Genomic DNA, 14643 nt, shown 5'->3' on the forward strand with positions numbered 1-14643 from the left:
CATTCAATCTTGAACCCACTAGCAACTATCACTTCACACAAATGTCTCTACTCTAGTTTTAAGATGTATAAATCCTTTTCTTCGGGGGGAACATTTCTCATGACATGCCATACTGAAATCAAATTGGCATTTTGTGTTGGAAAGCAATGTATCTATACAAGTTAACGGTGCCTCTACTCAGTAAGAAAACCACTATAAACAAGTGTGAACTGATCCCATAATTTTTGCTGGCACCATGACTGACATCACCATACACAAGAATAAAGCATATTTGTCAGCTCCTCCATCCCATTTAAATCTCCCAATCACCTTCCAGCCAAGTGTACCATTTCAAGAGCTGGTATAGCATTACAACTGAATCTGGCGAGTACCGACAAAGCTTCATATAAGTTATAATCGAGTATTCCCTTATTCAGGGAAATCCCTTGCAGCAAATCAGAGATTCCATCATACACAACTCGTAAATTCGTACCAGCCACTCTGTTTTAAGTCAAGCACTACTCTCAAAGGAAACCTGGGTCTCAGGGAGGCACCTAGGCTTTGAACTAGTAGCAGTTGCAAGACCTTGAAGCAATTTCAACACGTCAGCAGCATCATCAAGGTAATACTTCGCTTTGCTAGGTTTTCGCCCAACAGTGCATGCGAAGATTTCTGGAGCCACAGGCAAGGATGGATTAGAAACAGATGTTAATATGCTCTGAAACATATCTTCATCGGATTTATCATCACCAACACACATCACAAAATCAGGTGGCTTCCCGCCATTGACCATTCTCGACAGAACCTTTTCTGCAACCACCCCTTTACTTACTGCCTGAATAATAAAGAACATTTATTAGAAAGCTCAATTCAACAATACTATGAACATATATATCAGAGAGGGAAAAAGACAGGTGCCAGCATTTTGAATGGTAAAACAATTTTGTCATACCTGTGGCTTAACTTCAACAATATGCTGGCCTCTCTTAACAACTGCTGGTTCATTTGCAAGAACATTCTCCAGATGATCCAACAATTCCTTGGCTTGGCATGACCCAAAGTCAGGGTCTGCGTCCTGATGGTGCCACACCAAAGCACTCTCCTTAGTCTCTATGCAGGAGCCATCTGTTGCCTCTCTATACAGGCTCATAACAGGTTTCACAATCTTTTTCCATTCAAGGTCAGCACCCACAGGGCTGGTTTCCCATTCAGAGTCTTTACTCCATCTGCAGGAAGAGAATGGAAAAGACCTCAGTTTATTTTAAGGCATTTAAATTTAGCACTAGCTAAATGTTCAAAAAATTTTAAGGAGCATACCTTATGAAGTACCCATGTTCAGCAGCTATTCCCAGCATCTCACATGGAGCCAGCCAATCACTAAGTGAAGCTCTCCCTCTTCCACTAACAATAAACACAGTGTTCTTAGGATCGTCACAAAGAGTCTTAAGGATAGAGATAACTTCAGGGCTAGGAGTTTTAATAATGGAAGCTTCAGGAACAACAGTGCCGTCATAGTCCAGAAATATTGCTCTTCTATTTGTTCGCTTATAAGATGAAACAATGTGATCAATACCCAGCCTCCTAAAACTAGGAGAAAGAGAGACAACTCGGAAACCAAGGCCCAAACCAATGCCCCAGCAACGTTTACTATAATGATCTTGGCATGCTCTTTCCAAGTCCTGGGCGAAGCTGTGAGCCCAATAAGCCACATCATGAGTACTGACATACCGATAGTGTTTCTCATGTCGCAATTGCTTCTCAGACTCAGGGATGGTAATAGCTGTATTTAAGGCCTCAGCAACGGCATCAATATCCCATGGATTTACCCTAATCGCTCCACTTAAAGAAGGTGAGCAACCAATGAACTCAGACACAACAAGCATGCTTGTTCGTGAAGAACCTGACTTTATACCTAGAGCCTCATCCATAAAAGGAGTTCCCTGCCTACAAACAATATACTTGTAAGGAACCAAGTTCATCCCATCCCTCACAGCATTAACTATGCAACATTCTGCAAGTGCATAATAGGCAGATTTCTCAAAACGAGGAACAGGACGATCAATCAAAATCACTGGCTGATAATTGGGTGAACCATAAACCTCATTGATCTTTTTAGCAGTCAGATATGTCTCCTTCTTTGCTTCCTGAACATCCTTCCCAGAGCCCCTAGCAGGATTCACAATCTGAACCAGGACTATTTTACCCTGCAAGTCTGGATGCTGCCGGAGGAGCTGTTCCACAGCCAGTAGTTTTAGACTGATGCCCTTGAAAATATCCATATCATCTACACCAAGAATCAATTTTTTCCCTTCAAACTGCTTCTGAATCTCTTTGACCTTGCAAGCAGTAGAGGGAAGATTTAACACCGATTCAAGTCGACCCATATGAACTCCTACAGGCAGAATTTTAATAAACACCGTGCGGCCAAAGTAATCAAGACCAATGTGCCCTCTTTTAGATTCATAATCAAGGCCCAGCATTCGACTGCAACAAGACAAGAAATGCCGTGCATAATCAAATGTATGAAAACCAATTAGATCGCAATTCAGTAAGCCCCTCAGAATTTCATCCCTAACAGGCAATGTTCGATATATTTCTGATGAAGGAAATGGGCTGTGGAGGAAGAACCCAAGCTTGATTCTATGAAAGCGTTTCCTCAAAAATGTGGGAAGAACCATCAGGTGATAATCATGAACCCAAACATAATCATCATCTGGATTTATTACTTCCATAACCTTGTCAGCAAATATTTTATTAGCAGAAACATATGCCTGCCATTGAAAACGATCAAACCGATCACCATGGTCTGGACAAATGGGCAGCATGTAGTGGAAAAGTGGCCACAACTGCTGTTTACAAAAACCAAGATAAAACTTCTTCTGCAAATCTTGAGGTAGAAATGTAGGAACACAATTAAATTCCTCTAACAGTTTTTGGGCAACTTCCTCCTGTTCACTGGCATCTATATCAACCTTGAGGGATCCCACGTGTATAACCTCCGTTTCAGGAGTAAAACCATCCTTTAGTTGTAGTCGAAGTGAATCCTCATCCAAGCTGAAGCGCCATTTAGAGGTTTCTGCATCTCTTTTAGCATGCAAAGGCAACATATTTGCCACTATAATTTTGCGTTCTCTACAACCCGAAGAAGTAACATCTGAATCCCCATCATTACTGCTACAATAATCCATGTCAGAGATGATCCCAGGAACAGTCATCACCCGAGGGAGAGCTCTTGGAGTTTGAGGAATATCCAGTAGGTCTCCAGAAACCAAGTGTAAAAAACTTGCACATGATCTTGATGCCATGAAAGATTTTATTCTAGGAAGGCATACAAAAAAAAACCCGCACTACAAGAAAATGATCGGATTAAAATGTCAGAGAAAGAGCAAATATAGATCAATCGAGCGTTCAAACACTACTCAAACCAAATAACAGAGTAACTTTATTATTAACACTTTATAGATATCAAGCCCGGGTCATTCTTTCTGGATGTTTTTTCTTTACAGATGTGACTTTTCACAATATTCTACAACATTTTCTTACAGATCATTCTTTAGCATACTCATATTAATTGTTCAGTTTACTAGGATGGCCAAAACAAATAATAATGATAACAATTAGTACAAAAGAAGCCTTCAGAGTTTTCTTTGTCTTATTCTTTGCCAAAACAAGATCCGAAACCTTTCTTTGATCCTAGGTAATATCTCTACAAAAAAAAATAAACGATAATTTAAAATAATAAGAAACAAGAAGTGGGCCAATTGGATAACCAAAGAAAGGAAATCAAAGGAAAACTCGAAATCTTAGGTCACAGCTACGCACAAAGAACTCTAACAAATTAATATAGTTAAAACAAACAAACAAACACAGAAAAAATAAAAGAAACGAACACAACTGAAAAGTAATGATACAGTTCCTGGTGGAAGTTACACGCCAAGAATCTCAGCAGAAAATAAAGATTCTAGTTGATCGAATTTCTTTTTATCTAATTGTAAGAAATTATAAAGGTAGAACCGATCAACACTAACTATACGGTTCCTCGGTTCAACGTAACCAAAATAAACGATATTTAAAAAGAAAAGAAAAACATCGATTTGGTTTCTTTTCCCCGCATTTTCTAAGCTACCAAACAAGAGATAAGGAACACTCGAAGGAACTGAGAGTGAATCAATAACAGTAGATCAAGCAGAGGGAGGGAGTAAACAAAACGACGGTGCAACGGTCAAAATTCGGGAGGGAGCTGCTTACCTGGCCGTTACGGCGGTTGAAAAATCCACGGCCGATGAGAGGCGGTTTTTGGTGGTTAAAACGAAATCGGAAAGTTGGTTAAAGTTGAAGGAGATAAAGTAGACAGAGGAGGAAGGCGTGAGGAATGAGACAGCATGAAAATGGAGGGTGCGTTGGATGTTCAATAGAGATTAGAGAGAAATAAAGAATGCAATGAGAAAAGTGAAAAATTGAAGAAAATATATATTGTTTTTTTTATTTATTATTGAATTGCCATTTGCGAACAGGATAATATCAATGTTTCCCTTCTTTACCTGGGTTACTTTTTTAACCATGGTTTTTCTCTTTTTGGATTAGGCTCGTGTTTTTACATAAATACCCCTGTCTAGGCGGCGGTATTTGCCTATTACTAAAAAGGGGAGGAAATAGCATAAATTTTGACATTGTAGAATAGAATTCAAGTGATTAAAGTCCAAGTGAAATTTTTTACTTTTTGTTTTGAATTGAATTATGGTCAATTTTAGGCTATTTGATGGTCAAATATCTTAATTTTTTTTAGAATTAAAATTATAAGTAATTAAGCATTTTTGTTTTACTACTTTTATGGTTTTAATATCTGTTTGTGATTTTATTTTAAAATAACTTTTGCTAGAAAACAATATTTGTTTCTAAATGATTTTTTTTAGGATAATTTTATCAAAAAAATAACAATTTGCATTATAAATGCACCCATTTTTTGATTTGAACATCAAAATCTCAAAAAATAAAATCTTAAATTTTAATTGTTGAAATGTTCAATTGTCTAGTTGGGAATAATTAAAAAAATATGCAGAGAAATTTAACAATATTTATTTTACCTCAATATTGTATAAATTACATGCATAATTAATATGGAGATAGTTTAAATGATTTGGATTAATATTATTTGAATTGAAACTTTGGTTTATTTCACTGCCTTTTTTTTTTTTTGAATAGGTGGTTTATGTCAGAATTAGTGGAGCTTTTTTTTTCATTATCTTTTGATGATACGATTAATAAAAAATTATTATAAAATTAATTTGTGGAATTATTTGAGTGACCAAAGTCATGTTGTTTATGACTATATGAAATAGTACGTAGTAATACTTATTTTTAATTAATATATTTTCTTTTAGAGAAGAAAAGGCAAACTTTCTTCGGCGTCGATGTGGAGTGTGGAAATTAACACGAATTTACCTACTGTTAGGTTGGGACCTTAGGGTTGTGGTATGAAGAATATATACACATATATTATGCATAATTTATTAGAATGGAATTTGACAATTGAACAATAACGATTGTTTTCTCTCTCTCCTTTTTTGTCTTCTACATGAAAGATTTGGAGGTCTGGTTGAAAACAGTAATTATTCATTATCAAGGTTAAGCTATAATTATGAGAAAGTGAAGAAAATCCTGGTATTGATTAAGGTTGATTAGGGGTAGGTTCATTAACCGAAACAACTATATATATATATAAAAAAATTTAGGTAGAGCATAAAGAATATTATCCTCTAACACATTTTGCCTTGTCTACTATACTTTGTATTCTTAAATTAATGGACAAATCATAGGTCAAATGTGGAGAGATTAAGGCTAGGCAGCTATATGTTAATTATTATTTTTTGGATATAAACTCCAAGTCTAACTAAGCCCTACCTATTATAGTTATTGTAAAATATAGTATCCTTTGTGCATGGCTAATTAGGATTGCTTTCAATATCTTAGTTAAAGATGTACTTTATACAATGTTAGGTAAATTCTTATTCTATATCTTTTTATTTTTATAATTTTTGAATAATTTAAATTGCCTTCGTAAATAATTTTATCTCCCTCCTTAACCTATGGGTATTGTTTTCTTCATATTTAAGGAAGAGACTCCACAAACAATGCTGGTATTATAAAATACCAGTACCTAATTAAGCTTTAAATAAACCCTAGATATTTCTACACTTGTTATAAAAATCGGGTGCATGCATCAGCCGACAGGTCGAGAGGACAATCTTCGCAAACATCTTCCACTCTCCTCTTTTGCCCTCCTATTAATAGTAATATTACTTTTAAGTATTTATTAGCTACAAAACTGGAGGGGGTATTTGTTGTAAATACAAGTAATGACATGGGTAATTTGAAGTACGAGGCCAAAAGCATTAATTAATTGTTAGGAGTTGGAACTCGGGAGTGGAACAGACGGATGAGCTGTGTGCTAATAAATGACAGGCTGGGCCACGCGTTTGGTTCCCACAAAGTAAGTAATTATTGTATTAATAACTTCTTCTGTGTTTTTTTCTCCTTCATTCTTTAATATACTTACAAGCCTCAAAAAATGAAAAAAATAAAACAAAATAGACTTTGACTGGGGCGAGTCGCGCATGACCCCAGACAGCACGCCACTTCAGTTTCCTAGCTGGCAATTTGGATAAGCATCGGCAATAGCAATACCCTAACCCACTTCTATTTAAAAAATAAAAAAATCCCCGGCTCTCGTGTTTCGTGGCTATTCACCAAATATTGTTGGACCCCACAATCTATGCGTCCTTTCGCTCATTTAGTTGATTAAGGGTTTAAAATTTAAAATAAAATAAAATAAAAACTTTAGAATATGCAATAGAGTCCAATTATTCTACCAGTTACTTTTCTGTAAAAAAAAAAAATTGTTATTGTTTGATTTTTTTCCGATAAAATTTAATAATTTTAGTGAATTAAATGTCAAAAACGACATATTTAAAAAGTGTTTAACCGGTAATTAATTTAAAACTTACTTATAAAAAGTCAATCAATGATAACTTTTTGAAGTTAAAAAAGTATATATATTATATACATAATTAAACAGTTAACATTCAGAGGCAATAATGTTTACTCATAAAAAAGAAACAGGAATCATTTTTCATGTAATCCACATCCACACGTGGGTTTATATTTAAAATTTTGCTTGCCATGGAAGTATAGGGGATACCAATTTTGGTTTCAAGGCTTCTGTTGGGTACACCAACCTCTGTTTCAATAAAACGATGGTATGCATAACAAGGCACGGGGTTAGGTAAGAGATAATTGGTTAATATTTATTGTTGCTGGACATCACGTGCTAATTTGTTCTTGTTTCTTAATCCAAAAATGTTCACTAGTGAAGAGGGGGGAAAATAGATGCCGACAAAATTTATGAGTAACATCTGTAATATCAAGTAGTTATTCATTTTTAAAATGTTTTAAACATTGTTGTTCGGACGTTCATGGTTGACGACAGACACGTGTTTATTCATAATTTTGTAGGTACAGTTAGTATTATTTTTATAATTATATTCAAGTCTTCAAAATTTATAATATATAAAAAAATGCATTATATCCAACTAACATATCATAAGAAAATTAAATTTTTTATTTTCAAAAGGAAAAAAAAATTAAATTTTAGAAAAAAACAATTTGACAAAATTTCAAATATATGTTAAAACAACATTATTTAGCAATGGAAAATGATAAAATAATAAATAATTTTTCATTGAATCGAATTAAACTTGTTCAATTTGCACCATTTTTTTTCTGCTGTTGTATTTATGCGCCTATTAGTTCGTATCAATTAAAAATAAATTAATTTTATTTAGAAAAAGTATGATATCAAATGTTTTACTTGTGTAACTTAATTACTAGCACTCTTTCCAAATGTATTAAACATAATTCTTTTCCAAAGGTTCGAAAACAACATTTATGAAAAATCTAACTCTTGCTTTTACTTTGGATTAATCCGGTTTAATCTAAGTTCAAGATTAATAATTTTGGTTACTGAACCCAAGAAGGGTAGGATTTTACCTTTTAATATATGATGTCATATAGAATAATAGATGGTATAATTAGATAGTATTTTTAACATTTTAAAAATAAAAAAAAAAGATTTTTCAAAGATTTTAAAAGATATTGATATTTTTGAATAATGTATTGAATTAAATAAATACCATAAATGTAACATAAACATTAAATTTGTGAATTGTAATGAAAATGGATTTTTCACATAAACATTCACGTCAGCATATATGTAATATTCTTTCAATAAATACTAACCAATAATTTCTGGGTTTTGGATTTTCTGCCGAAGGTCTTTTGACTTTTGATCCAATAAAACGATTATGCAGAGGCGGCGCAAAGCATTTTCAGCCTGCAGTGGTATAACGGTAATTCTATGGAACACAGAGTCCTATTGAAATTAAAGATTAACATTTTTTTTTTTACATTTCAAGGGAAAACCAGATAAAAAATTAAAAATTCTTCTTCCATTTTCCTCGTCCCAAACTCAAACTCCCACCCACCGTCTCGTACGGACATCGAAACACGTGTAACACTCCCTCGCCTCCTCGCAACGGCCTAATTCCTGAACACGACGTGGGACCCGCCTAGGAACCGATTTTTGGGGCAGCCCATCTTATCTGTACACGTCTTCTCAATGTTGGAAATCGTGGTTATCTTAGCCTTCACACGTGTTTAGCACGTGAGGGTAGAAGTGAAAGGATTGGGACTCGAGGGAGGAGGGTAGGACCTCCGAAAGAGAAATGTAAAAATTTCGAACCATGTGTGGGGCCAGATTTTATCTGGTCGCCGCATTCCACGGATTGGCGAAAAATATAAAAGGGATGCCCATTTCGTCTCTATCCAAAACTATCGGATGGTCCGTCAACCTTTTAGCAGAGAATGTTCCTAGCGTATCTTTCACGCACCGATTTTTTCCTTTTTTTTATATATAATTTTCGATATAATTACAGAATTTTAGTTTGTGAAGCTCATCATCGATGTTGTAATTAGCACAAGCTATTGCACTGTTGGGCTCTAATAAACTTCCAACAAAGTTACTAGTTGCTATATATAAATAAAACAAATGAAATTTGATTAGGTAGTAACCCATATACAAGGCATCACCTATTGATTGTCAAACATCAAAAATAAAAATCAAAGAGATTGAAGAATCCTTTTGTCATCAAAAGGTTGAAACAGTTTGATTTAGATCTGCAGAAGATTATGAAGCTTGGGATGTAATCTCTGTCGCGTTGACTTTGATGATACAATCGTTTTATGCCATGATGGATTGGGCATGGTGGGTGCTGGATTGGGATGACCAAGAGTGTGGACGGCGAGCTTCTGTTGTTTTGTCAAGTATATATGGACTATATGATTGGGACTTGTATAAGTCATATTCTAATATTCTCTTCTTTCTTTCTTTTTTTCCCTTTTGGACGCGTCTAGTTTGATGTCGAAAGCCCTTACGACATGTATGATTAAGTATTGAACTAAGTTAATGCATTTGTTCTTATCCATTACAAGAATTATTCTCTTTTAATTCTTTTAGTAGTATATCTGGATGAATGGCAAGATCTTAGTTCTTACCAGAAAAGGATAACTCAATTATGATTGTTTAACCTTTATCTGAGGGATAAAGTTTTGTCTTCAATAGCATATCTTTTAGTATATATTGAATTAAACTATAATTATTACTATTAATTTGACAAAGGAGATTTAAATATGGTTTTTGTGTAAAAATTACGCGTACTATTGAATTTGATTTTTTTATTAAAAATTAAATTTATTTATTTATTTATTAGATAAATAAATTATTATATTAATTATCATTTTATATATTTTAATAAATATTTTATTTATTTGTGACATATATAATATGATCATAAATTATTCAATGACATTATAGAAAACTAATACAATTAAACCTCTATAAATTAATACCCTTGGATCATGAAAATTTATTAATTAATTGAAATATTATTTAATCGATAATTTAATAATTTATTAATTTATGCAATCAATTCATAAAAAATTAATTTATGAAAATATTTTTTATTTGTTTCCAAAACATTGAACTTTATACATGTATTATATTTTGTGATTATACGAATATTACCTACTTATTGAGTTACGAATTACCATTGAGCTATGTGTTTATTTAATTAAAATAAATTCATGAATGTAATTAGTCTTATTAAATAGAAGTCATGGATATATTCATTTGACAAGTACATCATGAAAAATGATAAAGAAGATGAATTTGAAAACGATAGTTCTGTACTGAAGTCTGTCTCGTGTAAAGATGCACTCAAAGTAACAATAACATTGCGTACTTTTTTCTTATAATACGAGAACACTACACTAAAACTTTTTATACATTAAGAAAGTTAAAGATGAAGTCCAAAGAAACATTAATTTTAAGAAAAAACTAGTAACATTTGAGTCATATTTTACAAAGATCTCTAAATTGAGTCATATATATATATATATATATAATTTTGATGTATAAAGATATTATTAATTTATATACTAAGTGGGACTTATGTGTTTTTTTTAAATGTATTATTTTATAAATTTAACGAATTATTAATTTACTATATTGGCCCTAAGTTGAAATCAATCAAAAATATTATTTAATCGAGGTTATTAATTTATTGAGTATTAATTTATCGAGGTTATATTGTAGTTGATAAGCTATTAAGTAGGGATTTATAGTTCTTAAATTCATTATTTATCAAAATTGTTATAGGTTATAAATGTAACAAAATGTTTACAACTTCTGGTTGTTATATATTTGCAAAAGATAGACTATTTTAACTTCACCATGTCAATAGTGGCTTTAAAACTAACAAATGGGTGTAGTGTTTGAGATACATACGTTAAGCATGGCCTTAATAAAAATTATCGTATAAGCTTTATTAATGTCAATAATTAAAAGAAAATTCAATTTACAAATTATTAATTGACCTTAGACTTGAGAGATCTATATATTTTGTTTAGTATTCATATGATTTTGATGTTGCCACATGTGGTTCTGAATTTATAGGTTATATTTAGATATGTTAAGTTATGTACATGTTAAATAAATTATACTGAATGCTTAATAAAAAATTTATATTCTTTATTGAAAAAATATATTCAAGCGATTTTTATAAGATCATTGGACTCAAGAAATATGATTGGCATGTTTAACAAAATTGATTTATAATTATATTATTTATAGTAAAATTATGTATTAAATTTTTTGAAGATAATGTTTTTTCAAAATCTAGTAAGAATAGAAATAATGAATTGATATATATTATATGGGTCGAATGTAACAATGAAAATTACTCATTCATATAGTCAACGAAGAATATGGTATAGTGAAAAACTTGTTAGTAAAGATTATAATGAAGGGGACTTCATTGATAATTTCTTTTATATAGATCAGTTGCAATTTTGAGAGATATTATTGAAATTAATGGATAAATAAGAGTTTTTAATTAATTTAAGAAATTAAAATAATAAAATTAAATTAATCAATTCTAAGTAAAACAATAGTTATGAGAAGACATTGATTTGGGACTACTAATGAAAAGGGGTCACATGAATATTCTTATTTTGAGTTTTTCTTTTTGGATTTATATTTGATGCACTTGTAGTGTATATCTTCTTATACATTGTCAGGCTACCAAAATGTACCACCTCATTAATGAGGTAAAATTAAAATCCATTAGGAACTTAAAACTAAATATTAATAAATTAAAATTTTTTTTCTCTCTCCAAGTTCCTCTGAACTGTTGTTTTCTTTTTTTTTTTATCTCTCTCCAATTCCATAATCATATTCTTCTCCTTTTCTTCTTCTATTAGGATTAAATTTGATAAATTATGCAATTTCAAGAGCAATGATAATTAAAAGTTTTTACTTTCTCTTTGAACTCTTTTTGATGAGTTTTTTCTCTTTGCAATATTATTATCTTTACTGGTTCCTAGATCTAGATCTAGGGCATTGTAGAAACAGTATAACATACCTAACTTATATCTATTACCGTAAGAACTAATTAAAATGCAAATCTTGCAAGTCTCATGTTTTAAGGAATCAAGATTGTTAAATCAATTCATGAGTTTTTTCATTATAAAACATATAAAAAAGTAATACCTCATTATAATTATATGAAAATAGCTAATTGAATCGATAACAAGAATATGGACGGAAGACTCTCAATCTTAAATCTCATACTCTAAATTGAAAATTTCATTGTCAATTTCAAATCTTAATCAATCACATATAAAGTAAAACTGAACTTGAATAAATTTTCGATTATTTAAAGAGAACAAGAGAAAGGTTAGTGGGAAGGCTGGATTAGAGATTAGAGAGAAAATTACTTTTCCCCTTTACACTTTGATCCTGAAAGAAAAAAACAACCTTAAATCGAAAAGAAGAAAAATAAGATTCTAAAGATTTTTGAGAGAGACGTGCAAGATTCGTAAAAATTTTTTACATCATAAAGGTTAGAGAGAAACGTGCAAGAGATATTAGAGAGAGTAAAATTTTTTTTAATTTTTTAACTCATTAAATGTTAAAAAGTTTTTAATATTTAGTTTTAGGTCCCTAATGAATTCTGGTTTTGTCTCATTAATGAAGTGTCACATTTTGGTGACTTGACAGTGTATATATATTGGTAGTGCATCAAATATAAACAATTTATATATTTATTTATTTATTTATCTTGTTAGAATATAAATTAAGTCAAGTGGACCAACATATATTAGTAGATCAACCTAGATATTATTAACTCCTAATTAGAGTTAACTTTAGGATCTTACTTCTAATAGGATTTATAAATGTGAAACACTTTCTATAATTTTTTTGCGGTAGATCTTTGATTTTTATTAAATTAAAAATTAAAATTTCGTATCTTAAAAAAACAACATTTTTTATATATCTAAAATGATCAATGTTGATTAGACTATGTCACTACATTTATCTAATAAACTTAGAATGAGGAGGCATAGTTTGGAGTATTGAGTCTTAGAAGTCAAGAATCATTTGGAGAGATTTATTGTTTTAAATATTGTGTCTACTATCTTAGTAATGTGAGTTTATATTCCTATATTGTTTTATGTTTTATTTTTTTAATTAATTTTAATTTTTTTATTTTTGATTTATTAAGGTATTTTGTGGTACTAGCTAGCCTTTCTCCATAGATGTCTAGTAAAAACCATTTCAATACTTGGATTGCCATTTTCATGCTTCTAAGGTAATGCGAGTTGTTAATGGCATAAATTAATAGTAACAGAGTAACAGAAAGCAAAGAGTATATAATCATTTGTTCTTGGATGCCTTCTAAGATATTTGCAACCTTACAATTCACAAGTCATTTAACATTTTTTGAAAGCTCTACAAATACTATCAAGGTGTCGTAACGTGCGGGTGTAGGAACCAAACTGCTAGACGTGAAAAATGTTGAAAGTCGTCACCAATTTTTTTATCTAAGTACAATTGGTCAATTATTAAATTTGTTCTATTCAAGAAGATCCTAAATTGATCTTAAGTTCATTTAAAGAACAACAAGCTAATTTGTGATTTTTTTGAGAGTTGGGTTTGGGAATATGGTTATGTATGGGGAAGGATTAACCCCCTCATTATACCTGTTCCATGAACGATACCATTTAATCATATGTTTCTTATTTCAACCTTAACTTTTGGATTTATTCCTATGTTTTGTTAATCAATATTCATTATTCCGTTCTTGATTTGTTGTGTCTTGTTTTTTCCTAATCTTTCTTTTTAATTTATTATTTATTATTTGTTTTGTTTTTCTATTTTTTAAATCAAAATTTGATTATTCGGCTTTATGGATGTATATTATGCAATTACGGAATGATGTCATATTTACCAATTTTAAATAATAAGAAACCAAAACCATGAATTGAAAAAATTATTCGTAAACTATCTCAATGCTTTAGTGAAGTTTCGAAGCTTTCTTTAACTAGGGATATCCTCGAAAGAATTTATCTTTACAAATTGTTCAAGGAAATCCCATCATCGGGGCTCTCAACCCATTAACAAAATAATCGTGTCGTATACCATATCGTAATACTATATACTATAATACCATATTGTATTACATTTGAAATCTAATTGAGTTGTTTTGAGAGAGTCAAAAATCCAGTCAAAGACTGAGAAAAAGGAAATCATTGTAAGTCTTAAGAGTAAGATTTGAATTTTTGAAGAGAGAGAATAGTTTAGGTTTTGAATTTTTAATAAAATATTAAATTATAGAAGAACATTTTTGACCTTTTCATGTAGAATTTAAATATTAATATATAAATTATTTAAATTTTTTTAAAAGAATAGTTATATATTATTAATATATATAAATTTGCTAATAAAATCTATCTTATGATCTCACTTTCTAAAAAATTGTAAAAAAATTAATAGATTCATAATATTATTAAATATATAAAACTTTTAAAAAATAATATAATAACTAAAATATTTTTTTTAATTGAGGACACTAGTCTCATGAACATGGGTCCGCCCATGGTTACAAGTGATCCAGTATCCAAGCCAAAAGGGGAAAACTAAAATCATACAATTTTACACGAAAAATTCCAAGAATCAAGAAAGAAAAGGAAAAATTGTTACCGTAAGGG

At 31.0% G+C, this 14643-nt stretch overlaps 1 protein-coding gene across 1 annotated transcript; it reads right to left on the reverse strand.

The window, feature by feature from the left end:
- Positions 1–107: 107 nt before the first annotated feature.
- TPS9 (trehalose-phosphatase/synthase 9) lies at positions 108–4454 on the reverse strand. The gene is made up of 4 exons (XM_021437193.2): positions 4228–4454; positions 1297–3326; positions 932–1205; positions 108–814 (listed from the first exon to the last, which is right to left on the reverse strand). Exons 2-4 carry the CDS (start codon positions 3282–3284, stop codon positions 491–493), a joined length of 2586 nt encoding a protein of 861 aa, XP_021292868.1. The 5' UTR covers positions 3285–3326; positions 4228–4454; the 3' UTR covers positions 108–490.
- Positions 4455–14643: the final 10189 nt, after the last annotated feature.

Source organism: Theobroma umbraticum, unplaced genomic scaffold (assembly GCF_002168275.2).
Source record: "Theobroma umbraticum cultivar Fairchild unplaced genomic scaffold, ASM216827v3 scaffold_20.0, whole genome shotgun sequence".
Classification (NCBI taxonomy): Eukaryota; Viridiplantae; Streptophyta; class Magnoliopsida; order Malvales; family Malvaceae; genus Theobroma; species Theobroma umbraticum.